The sequence below is a fragment of the Crocuta crocuta genome, unplaced genomic scaffold, assembly GCF_008692635.1.
Source record: "Crocuta crocuta isolate KB4526 unplaced genomic scaffold, BGI_CrCroc_1.0 scaffold162, whole genome shotgun sequence".
NCBI classification, from domain to species: domain Eukaryota; kingdom Metazoa; phylum Chordata; class Mammalia; order Carnivora; family Hyaenidae; genus Crocuta; species Crocuta crocuta.
The window spans coordinates 7029894-7055721 of NW_027529433.1; the positions used below are offsets into that span (position 1 = coordinate 7029894).

At 36.0% G+C, this 25828-nt stretch overlaps 2 protein-coding genes across 2 annotated transcripts in view; one reads left to right on the forward strand and one right to left on the reverse strand.

The window, feature by feature from the left end:
• Positions 1 to 25487, reverse strand: part of POLK (DNA polymerase kappa) — a 76393-nt gene extending 50906 nt beyond the window's left edge. Inside the window, exons 1-3 of the mRNA XM_077759921.1 lie at positions 25318 to 25487; positions 8221 to 8358; positions 2728 to 2887 (exon numbers count right to left, since the gene is read on the reverse strand). Of these exons, the coding sequence (XP_077616047.1) occupies positions 2728 to 2859 (132 nt within the window). The 5' untranslated portion in view covers positions 2860 to 2887; positions 8221 to 8358; positions 25318 to 25487. The remainder of the gene's footprint in view (positions 1 to 2727; positions 2888 to 8220; positions 8359 to 25317) is intronic.
• CERT1 (ceramide transporter 1) overlaps positions 25270 to 25828 on the forward strand; it is a 104112-nt gene continuing 103553 nt past the window's right edge. Inside the window, exons 1-2 of the mRNA XM_077759925.1 lie at positions 25270 to 25470; positions 25700 to 25816. Coding sequence (XP_077616051.1) covers positions 25388 to 25470; positions 25700 to 25816 — 200 coding nt within the window. The 5' untranslated portion in view covers positions 25270 to 25387. The remainder of the gene's footprint in view (positions 25471 to 25699; positions 25817 to 25828) is intronic.

The window sequence follows — 25828 nt, forward strand, 5'->3', positions numbered from 1 at the left end:
TATATAAAATATATAAATATTTTAATATATATTAATATGTAAGATATACATAAGGTATATATTTTATATGATTGATACATATCAATCAGATGGTATGTATATACAGATCGATGATTGGTATAGATATCAATTGATATGATTGATACAGCTTACCTTTGACATCATGGGTTAGAACGTCAGCAGGCCAACTCATACATGGATTTGTTTCAGTAACTATATATTTTTTCTTGCTTACAATTTAATATTTTCTTTTTTCCCACTTACTTTATTGTAAGAATACAGTATAATAATATACATAATGTACAAAATTTGTGTTAATTGACTGTTTATGTTACTGGTAAGGCTTCCAGTCAATGGTAGGCTATTCGTGGTTAGTTTTCAAGGACTCAAAAGTTATACATGGATTTTCAATTGTGTGTGGGGGTGGTCAGTGCTCTTAATCCTCGCACTATTCAATGGTCAACTGTATACCATATAAAACTTATACGGAAGAGCAAAGCTTCAAGAATATCTAAGATACTCATGAAAAAGAATAAAGGGCAAAAAAAGAACTTGTTCTAGCAGTTATCAAGACTTACTATAAAACACTAATTAAGGTCATGTTGTAATGACATAATAACAAACAATCCAGTGGAACAGAAGTAAACACTGATGATCAGTAAAACAAGAATGAACTATTATTAATAAGTGTTTCTGGGACACAGAGAAGAGAGAGGAAAGATAAAATCTTTTAATTCTTGTTTTTTAAGTTTTATGATGGGAATTTCACAAAAGCCTCAGTGAATACAGATTAGTATAACAACCAACACTGAGATTTAACAGCTAACATTTTGCCTAACTACCTTCACTGATTTTTTAAAAAGTGAACAGTTTTAAAGTAAATTACAGATATAATGACATTTAGCTATTTTATACAGTGTTTTAGTATGCATCTTTAAAAATAAGGCCATTTTCCTATGTAACCATAATAGCATTTTTAAAGCTAATAAAATTAACAATAATTCCTTAATACAATCTAGTACCTTGTCCATATTCGAATTCCCTTAACTGTTCCAAATATATTTCTTCAAACCAAGATCCAACCAGGGTCCATATATTATGCTGCTTACTTCATCTCAATTTTTTTAAATTTTAAAATTGTATTTATATTTTATACACTTAAAAAATTATTTTTCCCTCAATTTTTTATTTTGGAATTTCTAAATCGGATTTCAACATGTGAAAGAATAATACAAAGAATACCCACATGTCCTCACCTAGATTCACCTGCTATTAATAGCCTGCTACATTTAGTTTCTCCCACTCCAACATACGCACTTGCATGAACATGCATGTACACACATACATTCCTCCCCCTCTTTTTGGTTAAACAGTTTAAAAGTCAGTTGCTATAGATATCAGCATGCATTTCTTTAAAATAAGGATATTCTCTTAAATTTTACACCTTTCTGCATGGATATTTATTTCATAACATATAAATAAAAAAGTATTAGAAGAAAATATTTATGACCTTGGAGAAAGCCATATGCAGTTGACTAATTCAAGTACATATGAAAAGTCAAACATGGTGGCTAAGTCGGTTAAGCATCCAGCTGTTGTCATGATCTCACTGTTCACTCCATGCTAACAGCACAGAGCCTCCTTGGGATTCTCTCTCTCCCTCTCTTTGTGTCCCTCCTCTGCTCACACATGTCCTCTCTCTCTCTCCCAAAATAAACTTAAAATAAAAAGGGAAACAGAAAACTTGTGAACAGGATAAAGTATCAAAAGCAAAAAGATATATAATTATCTAATGGAAAATTGTGCAAGTGACAAGAGACAGTTTGTAAAAAAGAAAAATACAAGTGGCTTTTTAAACATGTGAAAAGATGCACCATCTCACTTTTCATAGGAGAAATGCAAATTAAGGCTACACTACATTACTATAGATAGGGAAATCCAAAAGCTTAGTAACACACTGTGCTGGCACAGTTGCACATATATTGGCAGTTAAAATTTAAATCGATACATCCACTATGGAGGGCAATTGGGCAATTCATAAAAATTCCATATGTGGGCACCTGGGTGGAATAGTCGGTTAAGCATCTGACTCTTGATTTGGGCTCAGCGCATAACCTCACGGTTAGGGAGTTTGAGCCCCGTGTTGGGCTCTGAGCTGTCAGCAGAGCTTGCGATTCTCTCTCTCTTCTCTCTGTCCCTCCCTCACTTGCACTCTCTTTCCAAGTAAATAAATAAACATTAAAAAACAATTCCACATGCATATATCCTTTCTTGTTAACTGTATTTGGCGGAATAATTCTACTTCTAGGATGTCTCTTATAGTTTTACCTGCACATGTATAAAGTTGTGAAATACAAGGTTTTCACGGTAGTACTGTTTGTAAAAACGAAAGACTAGAAAGGACGTATAGGTTCATAAATAAACATTCTGCCTGGTTCAATGAATTATATTGTAACAACAAATGCAGGAATGAAGAATGAAGATCTTTACTCAGAAGGAAAGACTTCCAAGCTACATTAATGAAACACATGCATATTATGTGTACATGAAGCAGAAAACTAGACGGCAAGAGGAAGAGCAACAGAAGGGAGATTATTTCATACCCATTTGTTGTAGCAACAAGCTACATTAAAATATTAAAAAATATTTATAACTCACTGATTTTCTTTTAAACAGAAAGTTAAGAAGCTACTAAATTAATGATATCAAAAGAAACAAGAGACATACCTTTGTGGCTTCCATTATAATCTTGTTAATCTTCTCTTTATCTAATCCTTCCATTCCAGCTTTATTATCATTAAGTCCCATCCTAAGCAGAAGATCATCTTTGTAACTGTCATTCTCCTTGGTGCTATCCATGGTGTAAACTTAAAGCTTTTTTTATTATCTGAAAAAGCATACAAAATAAACACTGCTTTTCAAAGCATTCATGGTGAGGAGGTGGACACATAAAAGTTAAAACAATAAAGAATAAGCAAAATAAGAAAAACATTTAAGAATTCAAGAATTTTTAGCCATTGAGAAATTATTTTTTAAATGCTTATTTTTTATTTATTTTGAGAGAGATTGAGTATGAGTGGAGGAGGGGCAGAGAGCAAGGACAGAGAATCCCAAGCAGGTTCTACACTATCGGCTTAGAGCCTGACGCAGGGCTCGAACTCACAAAATGTGAGATCATGACTTGAGCCGAAATCAATCAAACCTCAATCAACAGAGCCACTCAGGAGCCTCGAGAAATTATTATTACTCAGATTTTAAAATTATTATCCCAAGATTATTGTACTCTTAGAAGGAAGAAAATAATCAACATTTCCTGCAAGCTTTGGGCCAGCCACTATGGTAGGCACTTTATGCTTGAATCTCACACAGTAGCCCTGCCCTGAAAGGTAAATTTTATTACCCCCAATATAAAGAGAGAAGGAATCTGAGGCTTAGAACATATCTACTGACACAAATTGGCTAATAAGTGACAATACCTGTGCTGAAACCCAGACCTAAGTCCAAAGTTCATGTTTTTCACATATTAACAATACTGTACAGGAAACAAATATGAAATAAAACTTCCTCTACTAAACATGTTAAGTTCAATAGCATTTATTACACACTGTATACAGAGGTTCCATTTCTTTTTTTTTATGTTTATTTATTTATTTTGAAGGAGTTTGAGAGAGAGAAGGAGCAGGGGACGGCCAGGAAGAGAGAAGAGAAAGAATCCTAAGCAGGCTCCATGCCATCCGTGCAGAGCCCAACATGGGGCTCAAATTCACATACCATGATATCATGACCTGAGCCAAAATCAAGAGTCAGACGCCCAACCGACTGAACCACCCAGGCACCCCCAGAGCTCCATTTCTTATGGCAGTGAAAAAATACAGACAAAATAATAAAATCTATTCACTTCTGGGAATTTAGTACATTTTACGATGGTATGTCACTTCTAAGGTTAAGAAAAATCCTCTCAAATAATAATTTTTTTTAAATTTTTAAGTAAGCTCCACACCCAACATGGGGCTTGAGCTCATGACCCTGAGACAAACACCCCAAATAATAATTTTTTAATATCTTTAAATGGTTCTTTGTAATTTACTTTCATGCTTATTAGTTTTTTAAAATATAATAACCACACAAGACAGATCTGGTTATTCTCATGTTAGGGAGATAGAAATTGGAGCTTCAGGAAGGTTCAGTGAATTGGCCATCACAAGTCTGCTACTTCCAATTTGGGGTTCATGTATGCTGTAAAGAAATGACCAGGTGAACAGCTGTCATGAATCTAAAACAAATTATGCCAGTGATTTCTTATTTGCATGATTTAGAGAGGGCTCATTTATTCTCTGCTGCTTGAAGACTTTTTCCTTTATTTTTTTAAGTTGACATCCATCACCACACATACTTATACAATTTCTTTTCCTGTGATGAGAACTTTTAAGATCTCATCTCTTAGCAACTTTCAAATATACACTACAGTATTAACTACAGTCACCATTCTGCACATTATACCCCTATGACTTACTCATAACTGGAAATTTGTACCTTTTGATCACCTTTACCCATTTCGCCTACTCCCACCGCACCTCTAGCAATCACCAATCTCTTCTCTGCATCTGAGTTCCAGTTGTTTTTTTGTGTGTTTTGATTACACAAGAGATAAATAAATTAGAAGGTGTGAGCGTAGGATCCAGCTACCCGTGTGTCTAAGGCATACCCAAGTTATCCCAATGTGCCCTCAAGTACAGAACCACTGGTGCTGTTGTTTTCCCGTGCTCACAGGAATATAGGCTAGATTTCTCTTTTTATCATTTGATCTTTCTCTTTACCTATCACATTCAGCTTAATATCACCCTATATTCTGTCTTACGCTTTAGTAATCCAATTACTTTTCATTTTCTCATTAAAGTGGTGAATGTAATTCATTCATATTTTCCTGAACCAACACTACTGAAGCCTGAAGAGGTTGCATGCACAACTCTTACATTTAAACTACCTTTTTCTTTAAACAATGAAATGTATAAAAGGAACAGAAACATTTATTGAATGCCTGCTATTTCACAAAGAATATATTACTTAGCCCAAAAACTCTGAGGAGAATTGCTTTTGGTCCCTGATTGGGTCAGAAGAACTGGGGTATCATTAGCAATGCTTGCACCAGGCAAAGTTGTGACATAGGTAAAATTAGTTTTCAGCTACCTTCCTGTCTTGTTGATGCCCAACTGCCAAGCCTAGTTTCATGAGGATAGTTTAGTATCCTCTAAATGTTAAGAAGTCCAAGTTTATAGCTGCCGTCCAAATGCCCGTCTGACATCCTAAATTTAACACGTCCAAATTCCATCTTCTCATCTGCCTCCATCCCTCAAACTAGTTCCACTTGCATGCAGCCTTCCTCATCTCAGTTCAGGGCAACTCCAATCCCTTCCAATTGCTCACGAAAAAAATCCTGGGGGTCAAACCTGACCTCCCTCTTTCTCATATGCCACACATCTGAATTGTCGGCAAATACTGTGGACTCTGCTTTCAAAATGCATCCTAAATTTAACCACTTCTCAGTACCATCATTGCTCTGAGTCTAGTGTGAACCACCATTATATCTTGTCTGGATTAATGTTAATAGCCTGTTAAATAGTCAGTACATTCTAACCTTGAAGCCTTTTGCCCCGGCTCTTCCCTTCCCCTTTAGGATTCTTTGGCTAGATACCCTATTGACTAAACTCTTTGAAGTCTTGCTTCAACGTCTCAGTGAGGGGCAACCCTGACCTCCTTTAAATTTCAACCTGATTAGCACCTCCCATCATAGCCCTTATCGTTTCCTAACATAATAATAAACAAACTTACATACTTATAATGGTTTTTGTCTATCTTTTCTATGAATACAGAAGCTCCAAGAGAGGAGGGAACTTTGATTTTTGTTTTTGCTTTATCTGCTTTATCCCAAATGCATCAAATGTGCTTGACACAGAGTAGGTGCTCAATAAATACGTGGAATGACTGAACTCAGTTTATATCATTTTCTCATTCTTTTATTCACATAGCAAGGTTACAAGGTATATTAAAAGACTGTGGGAAAAACTACTTTTCTGAAGTTAATAAGTTTATGATTTCTTTTTTAATATTTAGAAGTTTATTTATTTTGAGAGAGAAAAAGAGAGAGGGCATGTGAGCAGGGGAGGGGCAGAAAGAGAGTGTGTGAGAGACAGGAAGAATCCCAAGCAAACTCCACACTGTTAGAACAGAGCCTGATGCAGGGCTCCACCTCACAAAACTGTGAGATCATGACCTGAGCTGAAATCAAAAGTTAGACACTCAACCAAATGAACCACCCAGGTGCCCCATTTTCACTGTTTACTTATTTTTGAGACAGAGAGACAGGTGAGGGGCAGAGAGAGAGGGAGACAGAGAATTCCAAGCAGGCTTGATGCATGGCTCAAACTCACTTACCACAATATCATAACCTGAACCAAAACCAAGAGTCATACACGTAACCAAGTGAGCCACGCAGACATCCTGAAGTTAATAATTTTAAAATACTTGTAGTTTTTTCTTATTTCAATATTAAATATGTAAGGACAGCTATATGAGTTAAACAACCTTCAATTTTATAAACCTTATTTTCCGAAGGTATTTGATAGTTACATTAATTTATTAAAAATATAGGGACTTGTATTAAAATATAAGAATATTTTGAATTTAGGGGTCCCTGGGTGGCTCAGTTGGTTAAGTGTCTGACTTCAGCTCAGGTCATGATCTCATGGTTCATGAGTTCAAGCCCCATGTCAGGCTCTGTGCTGATAGCTCAGAGCCTGGAAACTCCTTCAGATTCTGTCTCCCTCTCTCTCAGCCCATCCCCTGCTGGCACTCTCTCTCTGTCTCTCTCAAAAATAAACATTAAAAAAATTTTTTTAAAGAATATTTTGAATTTACATGTATGAGTTTACTTGCTAGGTTCCATTAGTATTCAAAAGATTCTAGTTTATATTTATTATTTGGGAAATTAAATTGCCTTGTTAAATTTAACTTCTTTGAAGAAATACTTTCCAATTATATCTAAATCTATGAAAAATTATTGGAGAGAGTTAATAAAATATGCTAAGTTTTGGTATATTTGAATTCCTATGAGTTACTTTTAGTACTATCATTTATGTCCCTGTGGTGAGCCTACTTTTGTTTTTATTGATTAGCATTTCTGTTATTTCCAAATTTCTAGAATCTCACATTAGTCCTGGTGATCTCTGTTCTTCCCATTCTTTCTTATTTCTTCAGAATCCATAAACTGGAAGGGAGAGCTAGCTCCCACAAAGATGATATTCTATTCACAAAAGATGTACAAAATGATCACAGAGTATTCTCCATATTTTTGTGGTAAGTTAAGATTTAATACTACTTTAAATGGCTTTCTGGGACATGTGGGTGGCTCCGTTGGTTATGTGTTCAACTCTTAATTTTGGATCGAGTCATGATCTTACAGTTTGTGGAATGGAGCCCCAGGTCAGGTTCTGTATTCATGGTGTGGAGCCTGCTTGGGCTTTTCTCTCCGTCCTCTCTCTCTCTGCCCCTCCCCAGGTTGTAATCTCTCTCTCTCAAAATAAATAAATAAAATTACAAAAAAAAAAAAAAAGAAATGATATGTTACATTCTACATTATAGGAAGGGAAATATTTAATAACAGAAAAAGTTGTACAAAATACTCTTTTATTTGCCTATCCTGGAAAAATTATTCTTTCAATTACCCCCCTGCTAGATTGTTTCTGGTGTTTTCTTGACATTATTTTCGATACTATTTCTTGATCCATTGCTGATGATTTTTTCAGTTTCCTAGAGCTCTAATTAGTTTACAGCAGGTGTTTAAAACATTGTAGCAGCATAACAGTCTTCAAATACTATCTTAAGTAAAACCTCAGATTTTTCCTTAAATCTTTGTTCTATGAATGCTGTGTAGCTCTCTTAGAATTTCATTATATATATTCTATCACTAATATAAAAGAATGAATACACAGCCTATAGAAAAGGAAAAGGTAACAGTGATCTACACTTCCTTGATTCGAACTGCTTAGAAGTATCTGAGCAAACATTGATATGGATTGAAACTGTTATCAACTCCAAGGCTGCACTAGCAGTTTTCAGGTGACAATTGTATGCTATTGTTTCATGTTTTTTTAAATTTCATTATAATTGTAAAAATAAACATATAACATAAAATTTACCATCTTAAGCATTTTGTAAGCTTACATTTCAGTGGTGTTAAGTACATTCACATTGTTGTGCAATCAGTTGTTTACTATTGATGAATTTTAAAAGGTGGTTTCTGTATGTAGCCAGGCTCTGAAAATCCTTCTTGTTATTTTTTCTTCCTGATCTTATATATGCCTGAAAACCAAAACCAAAAAACAAAAAACTGAACACTCAGAAAATACTATTCTAAGATTTATCAAACATGGGGAAATAAAATCAGCAGGAAGTTGTGATTTTGGAGTAATTAACCCAAAATGATTTAAAACACACACACATACTTTCTCCTCACACTAATACATCAAAAACTCCATGTACCCTGATTTCTTTTCGATCATATTGTTAAAAGGATTTTTATTTTAAAACAGTAACAGTCCATTTCTTAATTATTATTAACACTATTATTACTAACATTATTAACACTTAATTATTATTAAAAGTTATAAAAATACATTTAAACAGATAGGATACAGAAGAATATCTGATACCAAACAACAGGATCTGGAACTTATATCCAAATCAGCAAATTATTCTCAATTGATGAGATGATCTCTCATCCCTTCCCAGAGTTATAAGCTATAACTGAAGGGGAAGGAGAAATAATGATTTGTTTTTAGTGGTAATTGTCTTGAAGCTTCAAATAACATTAGAAAGTAAGGTCTGTGAAAGGGAGTACAGGTTAGAAAAAGTTGCAAAACATTGACTTAGAATAATTTATTAAACTATCATCTGTTATACAATAAGTGATTTATTTGAGCTAACAAGAGCTATTAACTCTTGTTCATAAAAGGAAACAGCAGTCCAAATTAACTGATATCTATTTTTTTCTTAAGGAGATCTAAATATACTGCTTATTTTAATGTACAGTAGACTTAATGAAAAGAGTTCAGTGGTAAGAGCCATTTTGATATAGTGCAAAAAGTATATGCTTTGAAGCCTGAGTGGACTGGTTTCCATCTGACAAAAGATGGACTGAAATTTAAACTCTAAAATTTAACTAGTTGTGTCTTCTTGGGAAATTTATATGATTTCAAATTCCATGAATCTTGGTATCTTGTTCTGTGAAACTTACTCCCAAGGGTTGTTGGTGATAAAGTATGTGATATGTAAGGGCCCCTAGCAAGGTAAATGCATAGTAAGCAAGCATGCAACAAATGTGGATTCTCTCCTCTCACTTTCATTGTTACTCATTTCTCTGAAGTGTGATAAATGTGGCTGCAAATACGGGTACATAATTGATTGGGAAATCACAGAAAAAAAAACAAGAAAAATCTTCATTACTAAATAAGTGGCAAGTGAAAAAAAATCACACACACACACACACACACACACAGTGCCACCTAAATTTAGGGAAGTCAAAAGAACAAATGGCATCCACCCCTTGGATCCTGTGGAATTTAGTGAACCAACAAGAGAACGTTCTTCATGGTTTTTAAGGTTTTACCACTGACATGATTCAACTCAAATCAATATTTGAGTTGAATTTCAGTTTACTTTTCATTTCAGTTTACTTCAAGTCAATGAATACAATATTAAGATAACCAAGTCTAGCCACATATGAAATTTCAACATTATTACCTAATATTTAACTTAATTTCATACTTAACTGTATGAATAAACTCTCATCATGTTTGGTATGAATGATAAAAATCACATATAGACTATCAAGAATATGTACAGAAGTGCTTTCTATTAATGAAGCCTGACAAATGATTTTTAATGTAAAAAAATTACATTAATAAATTTCTAGGTATAGAGCAAGTTTCAGAGTAAAATTTTATTTTTTTTAAACTCTTTTAAAAAAATTTTATATTTATTTATTTTGGGGAGAGCGCAAGCAGAGGAGAGGCAGAGACAGAGGGACAGAAGTTCCAAAGCAGGGTCTGCGCTGACAGGCTGACAGGAGTGATCCTGAGGTGGGGCTTGAACTCACGAACTGCGAGTTCATGACTTGAGCTGAAACTGGACACTCAACTGACTCAGTCATCCAGGTGCCCCTTTATAGTAAAATTTTAAATTAAATCCCAGAATATTCCCAAAATTATCTCTAGAACTCTACTTTAGAACATGATCATTTTAAAAATGTAAATATATGCTAAATGTTTACATTATCAGATTATTTTAATCCCTTAATCTAATTCCTCAATTTAAAATACAACCTTCACAGGAAAGCAAGATGCATCTCAGGCTCTGGAGGATACCATAATTTTACTTAGAAAAGGAAAATGAATTCCATGCTTTGTTTTCCTCATGGAAAAAATATGTTTTTTAATTTCTAATCTAGCATTTGTTGGAAGTGCTTTTTTCTTCCTGACCAGGTCTCAAAGGGGTGGGAGTCAAAGAAGACTGTGAAATTCACTTATTTAAGCAGAGATTAGAACCATATAGCTTGTTATCTCCTTTACTCAAAGGCTTGAAGCTAAGAATAATCACACCTAGTTTTGAGGTTTAAAATCTGGCTTCTCACTATGTGACTACAATTTTTAAAAGGTTAAAATAAAGTATGCATCATTATTAAAGTTAAGAGCTTAAATTTCTCGATTTAAAAATTTTAAGCCATCATAGCTTTAGCATATTTGCAAAACCTCCTCAGTTAATATTTTTGCCAAAACCACGTTCCCAATGCCGATAAGTTATTACAGTTAATTCTGTTCGTCTTATTAAATCTGCCTGTAGTATAGCATTATGAAAACTGGTCAAATGTTTACCGTAGCTTCCAGCATTTTAATTATTCATTTCTATAATGCCAAATATACTAAGAAACAAAATTTAATCTACAAATGAAATATGCATTTCTTAATGCTACTAAATTACCTTTTAAAATACTTCGTAGATGCTAGGAAAATAAAGAAAAAGGTACAACAAATGAATACTGTAATATGTAATTAAGTGGCTCACTTCTTATAAATAGAAAACAGCAGAAGGGATGGAATATCACATACAAAAAGGGGTAATAAAAAAATGTGACTTCCATCTTGGATGCTCTCATTCTCAACCTGCATTGCCCACTTTGGGCAAGCCAGCTGCTTTGTTAGGCAGCTCTGACAGAAGGTTCACGTGAGTGAGCTTGGAAACAGAAACTCTTCCAGTCAAGTCTTCAGATAAGACTGCAGCCCTAGACAATAGCTTGACTGCAACCTCATGATCCAGAGACACCCAGTTAAGCCATGTTGGGATCTTTGATCCACTGAAACTGGGAGATAATAAATTTATAGTTGACTCTCAAACTGTGTAATTATCTCATTATGGATGAGCAATGGTACATAGATCAAAGTGTGAGTAACACTGCTATAAAACAGCTATGTCCTAAAGATTAGCAATGTTTCATTTGAATAAAGGTAAAAATTTAAAATATACTAATAAATGGATCAACTGAAAACCTCTATGACAAATATCTTTTACTCTTGGAATTTGTGAAAGAAAAAACAAGGCAGTGTTTCTGTGCAGCACTTAGTACAAACAAAATATACATTTTAAGAGGGCAAAACCTGGTAGAGTGCTAGGCCATTCTGAAGCCTGTTACTTAATAACTGTATGCTGAATGAAGGAATGATGTGCAGGTTAATATACAGAACAGAATAAAAATACCTAGGAATAAACCTAACCAAGGACATAAGAGATCTGTATGATGAAAACAATAGAAAACTTATGAAGGAAATTGAAGAAGACACAAAGAAAAACATGGAAAAAGCATGGAAAAACATTCCATGCTCATGGATGGGAAGAATAAATATAGTTAAAATGTCATTACTACCCAAAGCCATCTACACATTCAATGCAATCCCAATCAAAATTGCACTAGCATACTTTGCAAAACTAGAACAAACTATCCTAAAATTTGTATGGAACCACAAAAGACCCCGAATAGCCAAAGTAATACTGAAGAAGAAAACCAAAACGGGAGGCATCACCATCCCAGACTTTAGCCTCTACTACAAAGCTGTCATCATCAAGATAGTATGGTATTGGCACAGAAACAGACACATAGACCAATGAGATAGAATTGAGAACTCAGAATTGGACCCAAAAGTATACAGCTAACTAATCTTTGACAAAGCAGAAAAGAGTATCCAATGGAAAAAAGATAGCCTCTTTAACAGATGGTGCTTGGAGAACTGGGCAGCAACATCCAAAAGAATGAAACTAGATCACTTTCTCACACCATACACAAAAATAAACTCAAAATGGATAAAGGACCTGAATGTGAGACAGGAAACCATCAAAACCCTAGAGGAGAAAGCAGGAAACAACCTCCTTGACCTCAACCGCAGCAATTTCTTACTTGACACANATGGGGGTGATGGGCATGGAGAGGGCACTTGTGGGGATGAGCACTGGGTGTTATATGGAAACCAACTTGACAATAAACTATTTTAAAAAATATATACAGAACAGAAGAAACTTAATGCTAACAACTCAGTTAAGTCTTTTTAAATTTAGTAATATAAAAAGCAATATTTGGATCTTACAGTGTTTTACGTGTATAATCCTATTTAATCTTAATAAGAGATGAAGAAACTAAGGTGTAGATTTAAATGTATCTTAGATAAGGTCATACAGTTAATAATTGGCAGATTTGAGACTATATTTCAGGTCTAGCAACAAAGCACTCACACTTAGCCATTACATTATAAATACAAAAAAAGTAAAACAGAAAATTATTGCAATCTTATCAGAAAAAAGAAGGAACACAGTGGTGCCTGGATGGCTCAGTAGGTTAAGTGTCCAACTTTGGCTCAGGTCATGACCTCCTGGTTCCTGAGTTTGAGCCCCACGTCAGGCTCTGTGCTGACAGCTCAGAGCCTGGAGCCTGCTTTGGATTCTGTGTCTCTCTCTTTCTGCGCTTTCCCCATTCACATTGTCTGTCTGTCTGTCTCTCTCTCAAAAATGACTGGAAAAAAAAGGAGGAACAGGGGTGCTTGGGTGACTCAGTTGGTTGAGCGTCTGACTCTTGACGTTGGTTCAGATCATGATCCCAGAGTCATGGAATATAGCCCTGGATCAGGGTCCATACTTAGTATGGATCCTGCTTAAGATTCTCTTTCCCCGGAAACGAACTTGACAATAAACTATTAAAAAAAAAGATTCTCTCTTCCTCTGCCCCTTTCTTCTGCTGGGTTCTCCCTTCCTCTCTCTAAACTTGAAAAAAACAAAAAAAAAAAGGGAACAGTAGGTTTTTTATAGATTTCGTGAAAGTGGCATAAATAATAGATAAAATATCATTTATTATTATAATAGAAAACACAATTTATGATCTAAACTTATTTTTAAATGTCAACATTATTTTGAAAACTCTCTAAAAGCCTAAGAAATTTTCAAATGAAGAATATCAGACCACAAGGAAACTAAAATAAAATTATGAACATACGACGTCCATTTAGACTTTACTAAAATACACTTGGGGAGCAACTGCAGATCTTCCTAGTGATCCAAAGGGTAATATCTGCAATAATCATGGCATCTAAAACAAAGAGTTCATTTCTACCAGGGATTGCCTTATGTAACAATTTCAGTAAAAATCAATGATTAAAAAAAAGTCATATATTTCTGCCTGCAGCAACTCAGAAAATAAAGGGAAAGCATTATTTATAAGAAAGAATTTTCTCTGAAAGTGAGAGCTTCCTGGGGCACCTGGGTGGCTCAGTGGGTTAAGTGTCGACTTCGGCTCAGGTCATGATCTCAGGGTTCATGGGTTCGAGCCCTGCGTGGGGCTCTGTACTGACAGCTAGCTCAGAGCCTGAAGCCTGTTTCAGATTCTTTAACTCCCTCTCTCTCTGACCCTCCCCTGCTTATGCTGTCTGTCTCTTTCTCAGAAATAAACATTAAAAAATTAAAAAAAAAAAATGAGAGCTTCGTAAATCTTGTCTTTAGAAGTCAAAGTAGCAGCAAAAGTGATTTCTCATTTACAATATTGTCAGTGGTTTCTTCCTTTTTCTTTTCTTTTCTTTTTTTTTTTAAATGTTTTATTTATTTCTAGGAGAGAGAGAGAGACAGCGTGAGCAGGGGAGGGTCAGAGAGAGAGGGAGTCACAGACTGAAATAGGCTCCAGGCTCTGAGCTGGCAGTCAGCACAGAGCCCGACGCGGGGCTCGAACCCACGAACCGCGAGATCATGACCTAAGCGAAAGTCGGACGCTTAACCGACTAAGCCACCCATCTTCCTTTTTCAAGATGTAGTCAACCTCTCTAAAGCTGGGGGAGAAAAAGATAAAAATAGAAAGGATGAAATTCCATAAAGGTTGGCTACACTTGCTAAAAATACATATGAATAAATGATAACTAACATTTTCTAACAACTTAACATATGCCAAGAAGGTACTAAGTACTTAAAAAGCATTCTCTCATTTGTTTTTATCTATTACTTATGAATCTAGGTATTATCCCAATAAAGTATATGTTAGTAAAAACCAAGGAAATTAAACTTTAAAGAATTTATGTAATTCATCCATGGTCACCAGAGGTGTCCAAATCGAAATTCAAACCCAAGATTCTGTCTCCAGAGTCTACAATTTTTTAAATATCTTATTTGTTTTGAGAGCACCAAGCAAGCAGGGGAGGGGCAGAGAGAAAAAGAGAGAGGGGGGGACAGAGAGAATCTTTATTCTTAAAAGATTTTTCTATCAGGTATAGAATTGACAGGCTTTATCTCTTTCAGTACTTTATTTTTTTTTATTTTTTTTTAAATGTTTTTTATTTATTTGTAGGAGAGAGAGAGACAGAGTGAGCAGGGGAGGGTCAGAGAGAGAGGGAGTCACAGACTGAAACAGGCTCCAGGCTCTGAGCTGGCAGCCAGCACAGAGCCCGACGCGAGGCTCGAACCCAGCGAGATCATGACCTAAGCGAAAGTCGGACGCTTAACCGACTAAGCCACCCAGGCGCCCCTCTCTTTCAGTACTTTAAAGGTGGTTTTCTAGCCTCCATTATTTGTTAAGATCATGATAGTTCACTGTTGTTCTTTCTATGTAATGTGTCTTTTCTGACTGTTTTCAAGTTTTTCTCCTAATTTGGGTTTTCATCAGTTGGGCCATAATGTGCCCAGGCACATCCCTTCCTTCAAAGGACAGAGCTAGACCAGGTTCCTGTATTTTCTGTGAACACTTTCCCTTACTCCTGCATCTTCATCTGCCCTTTTAAATATCTGAAAGATTTTCTCTGTCCCTTGATGTACAGCAGCAGTGCCTTCCTCATCCTCTCCAAACTTATATTGCATATATTTACATTTTTCCCCAAAATACCCCGCTAATGAGAAAGGGAAAAAATATTTTCCATGGCTTAAAAAATCCCCAACCCTTTTTTCAAGAATATCACTAACAAAATTTGTTTATATATATACCTATTTAACTTCTGTCTGCAGTATCATACACTAATGTTAATCACAAAATAGTTTAGGTTCTTTTTCCTTAAAATTAGCAATAAGCACTAGAAAGAAGCAGAGGTATTTTTGGAAAAGGACTTCATCTCTGGAATTTACTAGCATTTCTTTACTTCACACATGTTTTCACATGTCTGCCTGAGGGCAAAAGTAAGTATTACTACATGTGGGGCCCTGATCCCCTTGACTTCACTTTGGTTTTTGATAATTCTCCAGATGATAATTTATAAAGTATGGTTCTACTGTTAAATATTTGTTGTGGTGGAATCCCATAATAGCTATGTTTTTCTTAAATAAAAAAATATTTTCAATAGGCAAATATTATATACTTTATGATTTTGTATATACCAACTTTTATACTTTATATATCTATTTTTAATGCAAAAATTTCACTGGATTGGATAAAGATAAATGAACTAGTAGTTTAACAATATATGCTTTGATCTTTAAGATGAATGCCTCATTTGGTCAAGTTACTATTATTTTGGAATTACAATGGCTAACCCTTTCATTTGAGATAGAAGAAAATAAAAATTAGTTTGTGTTCAGTTATAAAACAAACTAAGGAACAGTGTTATTATTAGTCTTTGGTATACAAAGATCTGTTAGACCGAGCTTTAGTTCTTGAGTTTCTTCTTTGAAATTGATTGTCAGCACTGATTATTTCCTACCTTCCAAAGTAAAAGAACTTAGAAATTTTCTGAAGAACAAAATATTCATTTTTTTACAGAATAAAGTTCACTCTATCTTGCAATTTCTCTATGTATTTATTTGACACTTTTATAAAGTGAAGACACATTATAGTGATCCCTTTATAAATGGAAAATGCATTATTGTATCTTAGGGATCTTATTTTCCTGTGTCTTGAGTATGTTGATATCTCATTATCCTAGGAATTACTTCATCACTATTCATCACTTATGCTAAAAGATAAAATCATAAGAAAGTGAAATAATGGAATCACCTAGAAGGGTGATCTGGTAGTGAAATACCATCACTGTGATAGTATACTTCAGTTTTCTAATTGTGTTGCCTACAGTGTTATATCTTTGAAAGAAAGTATAAGAGTACAGAGACACATTTTTGCAGTGGGGAGGGGGAGCTTTCACTGATGAAAGCTTTAATGAAAACTAAACATAGTTGAAAGTCCTGAATTTTTCATTTTCTGCCCATACTAGCAAATATAAGGAAACTAACAGAAGACTTTCACAATTATTAGACAAATCAAAAGATGAATGCAAGGAAATTAACAGCACTCTATAGACTACGAAGATGGTGAAATTGATCATTATTTTGCTTGAATGATGCAAGCAAAATCTCAGATCATGAATTTTCAGATGACTCAAATAGATAATAGTTCTCAAACTTAACAACCAATGAGTAAACAATTTTTTAAATTTTCTTTATTAAAAAATTTTTTTAGTTCTTAATCTTAAGGTTTAATTATTAATTATTGTTATAATTAATCCTACAATTAATAATAAATTTGTTTCTATAGTGGTTTAACTTACTATTTTTTTAATAATTTATTGCCAAATTGGCCTACATACAGTGTGTAAGCGTGTTCTGGGTTTTTGGGGGTTGATTCCCATGTTTCATCACTTACGTACAACACCTAGGGCTCATCCCAACAAGTGCCTTCCTCAATGCTCATCACCCATTTCCCCCTCCCTGCCCTACCCGCCCCCCCATCCATTCTCAGTTTGTTCTCTGTATTTAAGAGTCTCTTCTGGTTAGCCTTCCTTCCTCTCTGTTTGTAACTATTTTCCCCCTTCGCTTCTCCCAATGTCTTCTGTTTCTCAAGATCCACATATGAGTGAAAACATGATATCTGTCCTTCTCTGAATGACTTATTTCATTCGGCATAAGACCTTCCAGTTCCTTGAAAAAAAAAAAAAAAAAAAAAAAAAAAAAAAAAAAAAAAGAAAGAAAGAAAAGAAAAAGAAAAAGAAGAAAATGAACAACAACCAAAAAAAGGTGAGGAGCTTTGTAATGTAATGTGACAATTTTGAAATACAGGTCACCTGCAAAAGAAAAAAAAAAAAGACCTTCCAGTTCCATCCATGTTGCTGTAAATGGCAGGATTTCATTCTTTTTTCCTTGCCTAGTAGTATTCCATTGTATATATAAACTACATCTTCTTTATCCATTCATCAGTTGATAGATATTTAGGCTCTTTCCATAATTTTACTATTATTGAAAGTGCTGCTATAAACACTGGGGTACATGTGCCCCTATGCATCAGCACTCCTGTATCCCTTGAATAAATTCCTAGTAGTGCTACTGCTGAGTTGTAGGGTAATTCTGTTTTTAGTTTTTTGAGGAATCGCCACACTGTTTTCCACAGTGGCGGCAATAGTTTGCATAAAAAAAAAAAGGTTTTTAATATTTATTTATTTTTGAGAGAGAGAAAGAGAGAGAGAGAGGCAGAGTATGAGCAGGGGAGGAGCAGAGAGAGGGGGAGACACAGAATCTGAAGCATGCTCCAGGCTCTGAGCCGTCAGCACAAAGCCTGATACAGGATTCTAAGCCACGGTACTGTGAGATCATAACCTGGGCTGAGGTTGGACACTTAACTGAGTGAGCCACCCAGGGACCTCAAAAATTACTTTTTAATAAAAGAAAATATGGCATTCCCATCCAGTTAGTCACCAACAGGAAGGTCTTCATCACAGAATTTCATCACAACAAGAATTTGGAATATCCCATTTTGCTAATAGACATATGGCAGCATTCTCTCATCCTTTATGGTATCTGTGCACTGTAAGTTACTTAACAGTTTGTAAGTCAATAAATGACTAAGGTAGATGTGTATGCAAAGGAGTCAGGAAGGACATAGATAAAGGAAATAGATATAAACATGAAAACCTATTGGCCTTGTACTTCCAAGTAGTGTTTATAAATATAAAACTGAAAATATTTTACGATTACGGAGGAAAGAAAATGGATGACTTCCCTTTAAGATTATGAGACATTAAAGCTTTCAATGTTATTACATTTTGATGTTATAAGCTCAAGATAAAAGAACCAGACATAATGATAAGCTAGAATCAATTTAAAGATGCATATGATATCTGTAATCTTTATTTATAGGATGGATAGTTACAGGATTGTGTATAGAAGTTGATGAGCAGCTACTTGCTTTCAAAGAATATTCATTACTCATTTCAGGAAAATATAAAATAAAAATTTGTTTACTAGGTTTCAATATTTATTATAATTCCTAATAAAGTTATTGTGCACTATCCCTTGTTTGTTGCTTCTCAAAATTACTCAAAAATATAAAAAATGATGATGATACCAAGGACTATTATTCCTAATATACTAAGAGTTAAATCAATATATAATTCTTTTATCAACATTAGACAAAAGAATAATTTCTATAAAATCACTTAAATTATTTATGGATAATTAAAACACAGACTTGCTGGGGCACTTGTGTGGCTCAGTCAGTTGAGCTTCCGACCTTGGCTCAGGTCAATCTCAGGGCTTATGGGACCGAGCCCTGCATTGGGCTCTTTGCTGAGAGCATAGAACCTGTCTGTCTCCCTCTCTTTCTGTCCCTCCCTGTCTTGCTCTCTCTCTCAAAAATAAACATTAAAAAAAAAACTAAAAAAAACTTGCTAGCATACCTTTTTAGTTATGATAGAACAAAACTGAACACTGCCAAATAATATTCCTTTGCAACTTAAAAATGTATGTGGATGAATTTTCTTCAAAAGAAAAATTTCAAACTAAAGAAAAACTATGCAACAACCTAGGATGTAATTGGGCTCTAAAAGATACTCAAATGTTTAATAATTTCAGGATAATAGTTGTCTTTGTTTTGGGATTTTTTTTTAGCCTAAAATTAATTATATACATATTCAAAGTATAAGTCTCTGAGTCTCAAAGTCTGAGCTAGACTATTAATTAGGTATGACTTTGGTTAACTTATTTAACTTCTTTGAACATTAATTTCTTTATATGTAAAATAATATCTATTCTGCAGGATTTTTGTGAATTTTAGTGAACACTAAACGTAATAAATGTAAAACAATGTCTAACATTGGGTAGGTTCTTAACAAATGATACTTGTTCCTCACAAAAAGCTATGATGGAATTTGGTTCTTTAGTCTCTCATTAATTTTAACCTGTTAGTGATTTTGCTCTTCAGCCTTGTTAATCGTAGTTTCTACAGCTTCCCTTTAATCATTAACTACCTAAGCTTACTCCATTCATCCTTAAATATTTAGTGAACATTATGTGACAGGCAATTTACATCTTTACTTGCTCTTTAATAATACTGTCACTGTTAAAATCAAATCAGTATCTTTATACACTTAATTACCGCTTGTATTCCTAGACAGTAAAATGCTGGAAAACAATGAATCTATGGAATATGTGGTATATATCTCTTATTTTAATGGCATCCTAAATCAGGATCATCACAGAGCAGGTCTTAATATCTTAAATGAGGATGAAGATAAGCTGTATGTTCATAAACTGTATCACCATAACAACATGTATCGCTCTCTAACTGTGTTTTTCAGCTTACTTGACTAAGGAGAAGAGGATCTGAAATTACAGTAAAAGTGAAACAATGAAATGGCTGGGGAGAAAAACAGGAAGCAAAACACATTTACAAAATAGCCACCATGAGGATCCTACCAATATTTAAAAATACCATACTGCTTAAATAGTCTGACTTCAACTTCAATTTCTGAATATAACAGAGGAAAAGAGGTTAAAAGTTAGAGACTGAAAAGCTTGAGGGTAAAAAACAGAAAGAAAATGTGTAGATGGAGAGAGTGGATATTGATAGCACTGTTCATTTATAATAGATGTGTACTGTGTACTTTTTAGACTAAAGGATTTTTTACTGTTATAGTGAGTTAAGTGAAACCTATGAAATACCAACTACCCCTGACAAGCTTTCATCCCACCAAACCAAACAGATGTAAAATAAAAGACAAAGGAATACAATTTCAATTTTTTTTCAATAGTTAAGAATGAACATTTCTGCTTGGAACATGACTGCCGCATCTCTCCTCTGTACAACAGGAAATGAGATAAAAGGGTAGCCCTACATGCCCTCTGAAATTCTGTTTCTGAAATCCCTGTCTTGTTGCCAAGTATTAGAACTTTCTCTGGGCTATGACATATTCCTAAGTAGGTGCATGCAGTGCATTAAAGTATCAGTGAGTACACCCCCACCGCATACAGTTGTCCTTCAGTTAAAAATCAATACACAAGGAAGTCCTAGCATATATACAAAGTCACCTTAGGGATGAGAATAACAGAGTAAGATGTAGCTGTATACGCATAATATAATAATAATTGATGCTAATAAAAGTCTTTTGATCCAAACAGAGTGTGATGGCTAGAAAACAGAAGGACGAAAAAGAAGTATTGGCAGTGTCTACTTAAATATCCACCACCATAACAAGGATAACCTAACTTACTGCTACTGATCATTTAGACTCATAATTATTCCCCTTGTAGGAAAACAAAAATATGAGATTAAGATGTAGGAAGAAAATATCAAGCCTCTATTTGAGACCAGGATACAGAGAGCAATCACAGGGGCCGGAAAAAATGTGAGAGGATTAGGGGCTCTTGGGATACCGAGGCCGGAAACAGTAGTGAAGTAAGAATTAAAAGTAGATATAACAGAAGCTTCCTTTCTTTATTCCTATGAGTCAATTAAAACAGGATGGTAGGTTCCATTACAGGTTATTTTTCTCCCAGCTTCTTACTCTCTCTCACCTATTCCTTCCTCTCCTTTTCCCATCATTTCTTCCAATGATACTATGGTAGAGAAGTAATACAAGAGGGAAAATATTAACAGACAATAGTGAAACACAACACATATAAACAATGGTAATGCAAGGGAAAGGGAGAAATAAGGAGAAAGGAAATAGTACCAGCATATGCAGTAAGAAAAGAGAAAATCTGCAGCCGGCTGGCTATGGGGACCCTTCCTATGTAAAGAATGCACATGATCTGGTCAGATTAATTACAAGTTTTTTATTCAACTAGATTTTATGATAAATTTTTGGTCTTTTTTTTCCTACCAAGGGCAAAATTTGTTCTAGTACTCAAAAAATCTGATAGATCCTGCGAAAATGTGTTAAGGAAGCATAATTCAAACTTGGGATTCAGAAGCCATGAAGGGAAGACTAACACCCACGTACAACTTGTGGAAGTTTGCATAGTCCATCAGGAAGATTTCCCCTTTGTCCAGCAATAGCAAGCTGCCCTTATCAAAAAACAATCCAAGAAATCTGTCCACACTGCTCCTGAGCACTTTAAATTATCTAAAGGACTATATGAGGTCTCCTAAATGGGCTATACTCAGCTACCCCCATCTCATGAATACAGATATGCCTTGGTCATGATTTGCAAGTTTTCCCACTAGTCTGAAGCCTTTCCATGTAGACAAGCCACTACTTCTTCAGTAGCTAATATCTTATTGAAACAAAATCATCCCTATCTGAGGAACCCTATCTGAGCTCCACAGTGACTGGGAAACCCATTATGCTGGTCAAATATCGGAGCAAGTCTATGCTGTTTGGCCACTTCTACAGCATTTTCACTGCTATCATCCTCATTGTTCAGAACTAGTAAAATAAACCAACTGCATCATCAAAACTCAACTGGCAAAATTTGTGGAAACCTTTCAACTAACTACCTTGTTGGACAAGAGTAGCACTGATGGTCCTTCCAAATCTCAGATCCACTCCCTTTGGAACTCATAAGCTCTCACTCCTTGAGATAATTTCTAGGTGCTCTATACCTCTAGCTTCCATCTCTTGACCTACACCTAATAAAAGGAGCTATGCTTCAACATTGCAAAGGCCCAATTACATCCCTCAAAAATAATCATGCTCTAGTGGAGCAATCTTTTCACAGCACAATCTTGGGAGATGAAGACGATTCATTACATACTTACATTAACTTGGTGGAAGGAGATCAGCAAATAAGGACAATTCTTTTTTCTTTAAAATTCCAAATAGTTATTGTTTTAACTAAAAAAGACCAGGGGCAAGTGGCCCACAGAGATGCAGGAGGATTGGAAAACAGGATTGGAGAAGAGGGTTTGTCATTGCCAGGTGATAGGAATAAAGGTTACCTTCTTTTAAACACTATTCAGCGATTAAAGCTATATGTGTACCTTTCTTACCTTGTTTTCTGTTATAATCTCCTTAAAGGAAAAGCCCCCTGCTCCCCTTTTTGACTTTTTACTATTTTAAAATCACCCACTCATCAGCATAGTATCCTGTACATGTATGTTATGTTAAGTTAAATTATTACCTGAAAGATGGGATATAATACCTGAGTTATATCGAATGGCTTCTACATGCTGAGCACTATTCTAGGGACTAAGGATAGAAAAACATTAAAAAAAATGGATTAACAAATTTTAAATTCTTGTCCCCACAGAACTCACCTTCTAGTGGAACAAAATAATATATTCAGTCTAATACTTCCATTTAAACATTTATCATGTGCTATGCCTTGAATAGAAATAACCTGTTTGGTGCTTGACAATTGGATTTTCATACATGTTAAATGATTTCTATCTCAGAATGCCCCTTCTCCCACCTCTACAGTTATAAACAGACTACTACAGTGAAACAATTTCCTACTGAATAAAGTGGGAACCTCAGAGATGTAAGTGCTTGTGGTTCCAACCACACAAAACTTAGAAATGCTAAAATATGACAGAAAGTTCAATTTCAATATAAACATATACTATGCTCTCATGATTCTAAATTGTATTATGAAGTGGACTTCTCAAATTCACAATCATTTCCTTAAGACTAATGTCCTTTTAAAACCCAGAGCTTAAGGGGCCTCTGGGTAGCTCAGTTGTTAGAGCAACTGATTCTTAATTTCAGCTCAGGTCATGATCCCAAGGTTGTGTGGTCCAGTTAAGTGCTGAGCATCAAGCCTGCTTGGGATTCTCTCTCTCTGCCTCTCTTCCCCCCTAGCTCCTGCTCCCTCTCTCTAAAATAAAAATAAATAAGTAAAATGAAAATAAAACCTAGAGCTTAAAAGAGTCAAGTATTACATCTAACCATATGTATTAGGTAATCAAAAGGGAAAACAAAACTTAATTGGCACAGTATACAAAATTTTAGAGATATAATTTAGAATTCAATAAAGAGGAAAATATGCTACATGAGGTTTTCTCTTTTGAATGACAACGTTGGAATCTTTTGTTAACAGGTTGGCAAAGTATTTTCTAAAGCATTATCTCAAGGTTTTATCCATCTGAATTGATTTCAATAAGAATGGCTTTCAATAATGAATTACTTGATTTTACAACGGAAAAAACTATCTGTAACTTATTTACAAGAGATTCAGCATCTATAAGCATCAGGCGAATGAAAGATATCACAGGTACTTCTCAGACTATTCCTATCAATTTGGTTTTTCCTGAAGATCCAAGTTGGCCTCTATCCTACCTGAGTTATTTCTGGCCACTGTGCCTTTTTCCCCGTAGACTCAAAATTTCACTCCTATCCTCCAGCCCCTGCACTGCGCAGGTACTCTTTCTAAGGTTTAATAATGAACTTGGCTGTTGGCAATTATTAAGAAATTGACAAGACATAAAGAACTGAAGCTACAAAAGTAAAGCTATCATAATAAAAATTATCCTTATAATTTATGTAAAAATGGATCAAGATCGATTAGCTCTTCTGTTGGTCTTTTTAATTCTAGTCTTAAAATCTTTTTTTTAATTTTTAATTTTTATTTTAGAAGAGAGGGAGCACCTTGGGAGAGGAAAGGGATGGGTTGGGAGGGCGTGGAGACGAGAGAACCAGAATGAATCTTGAGTAGGCTCCACCCTCAGTGCGAGCCCAATGCTGGGGTGGGCGCGACGGGCGCGGGGGTGGGGTGGGGAGGCGGTGCTGGATCCCGTTAAGTCTGGGATCAGGACCTGAGCCAAAAGCAGGAGCTGGCTACTCAGCAGGCATCCAGGCACCCCTTCAATTCTAGTCTTATTTTGCCTAATCTCTTATTATTCAATAAGACTACTGCATTTTGGTTTTTCTCATAAAGTTTCTACTCTACAACCTTCCCTGTCTGAGACAGAGATAGGTCCGTAGAGATAGTTAACCTAGTTTCAAGGAAGACACTCATTTAAAACTTAGAATACTAACTCCAGGCCATCATTTCACATTCTCATTTTATTTTAAAAATTCCAAAAACGTCATTTTGTCTTCGATATCTTCAAATTACTTTCCACAAAAAGAACACTCTGTAAATCTCATAATGCGACGTACTTGCTCTTGTTAGAAGGGACTGAGAAAAGCTGCCTTCAAAGGCGGGAAACATCAAGTGCTAACTTGAACTTCTAAAGAACGAGATAAAAGACCTTCATAATTTGCAGAAGGCGGGGTGGGGTTTGGCAGAAAGAAACCCCCTTCTCAATAGAGAGGTCGCAAACCCCTGGCCCACGGTTGTAGCAGAAGCGCTCCGTACATTCCCCCCTCCCCAGGAAAGCGGCTTGATGCTCCCCAGCTTCCCAGGAAACCGCCATGGAAGGCAGGCCCGGCATCCTCAGCGGAGAGTTATCTCACGTCCGGGCCCGCAAGCTCAGCAAGTCCGTCATAAACACGATAGACGGAGATAGAATCGTGGCCGAGGAGGTGGGTCACACAACTGTCAAACGAAGCCCTCCCACCACTCCAGCGGTCCCTAAGGATACGAGCCTTGCAGACGCGGAACACTCACCCGTTGCCTCGGGATCGCGACTACAACTCCCAGGAGATTGCGCGGCCGAAGGAGCAGCGTCCTTCCCAGAATGCAACAGAACGGGGATCCCACCCCTCCTCCTGTCTCCGCTCCTCCCACCTTTCTACCCGGCGTCACCCGGGAGAACCGGAGGTAGGGTGCTGGAGGGGACCTCCAGCCCTCGGCGTGATTCGTCAGACGTTGGGAGGAGGACGGGGCGGGGAGCAGGGGGAGAATGGGAGGACGAAGGGGAGGGGAAAGGGGAGGGGAGGGGAGGGTAAATAGTGGGCCAGGCAGGAAGATGGCGGCGGTAGCGGAGGTGTGAGTGGATCCGAGTCTCTGCAGCTGGGTTTTCTCTTCCCTTTCCTTTTCCTTCTCTGAGATTGGCATCGAGGGGGCTCGGTTCGGGTGGTGGCGCCGCGCGCAGCGCAAGGGTCACGGCGACGGCGGCGGCGGACGGCTGGAAGGGCAGGCTTCCTTCGCCGCTTGTCCTCCTTCCCCCCTCCGCTCG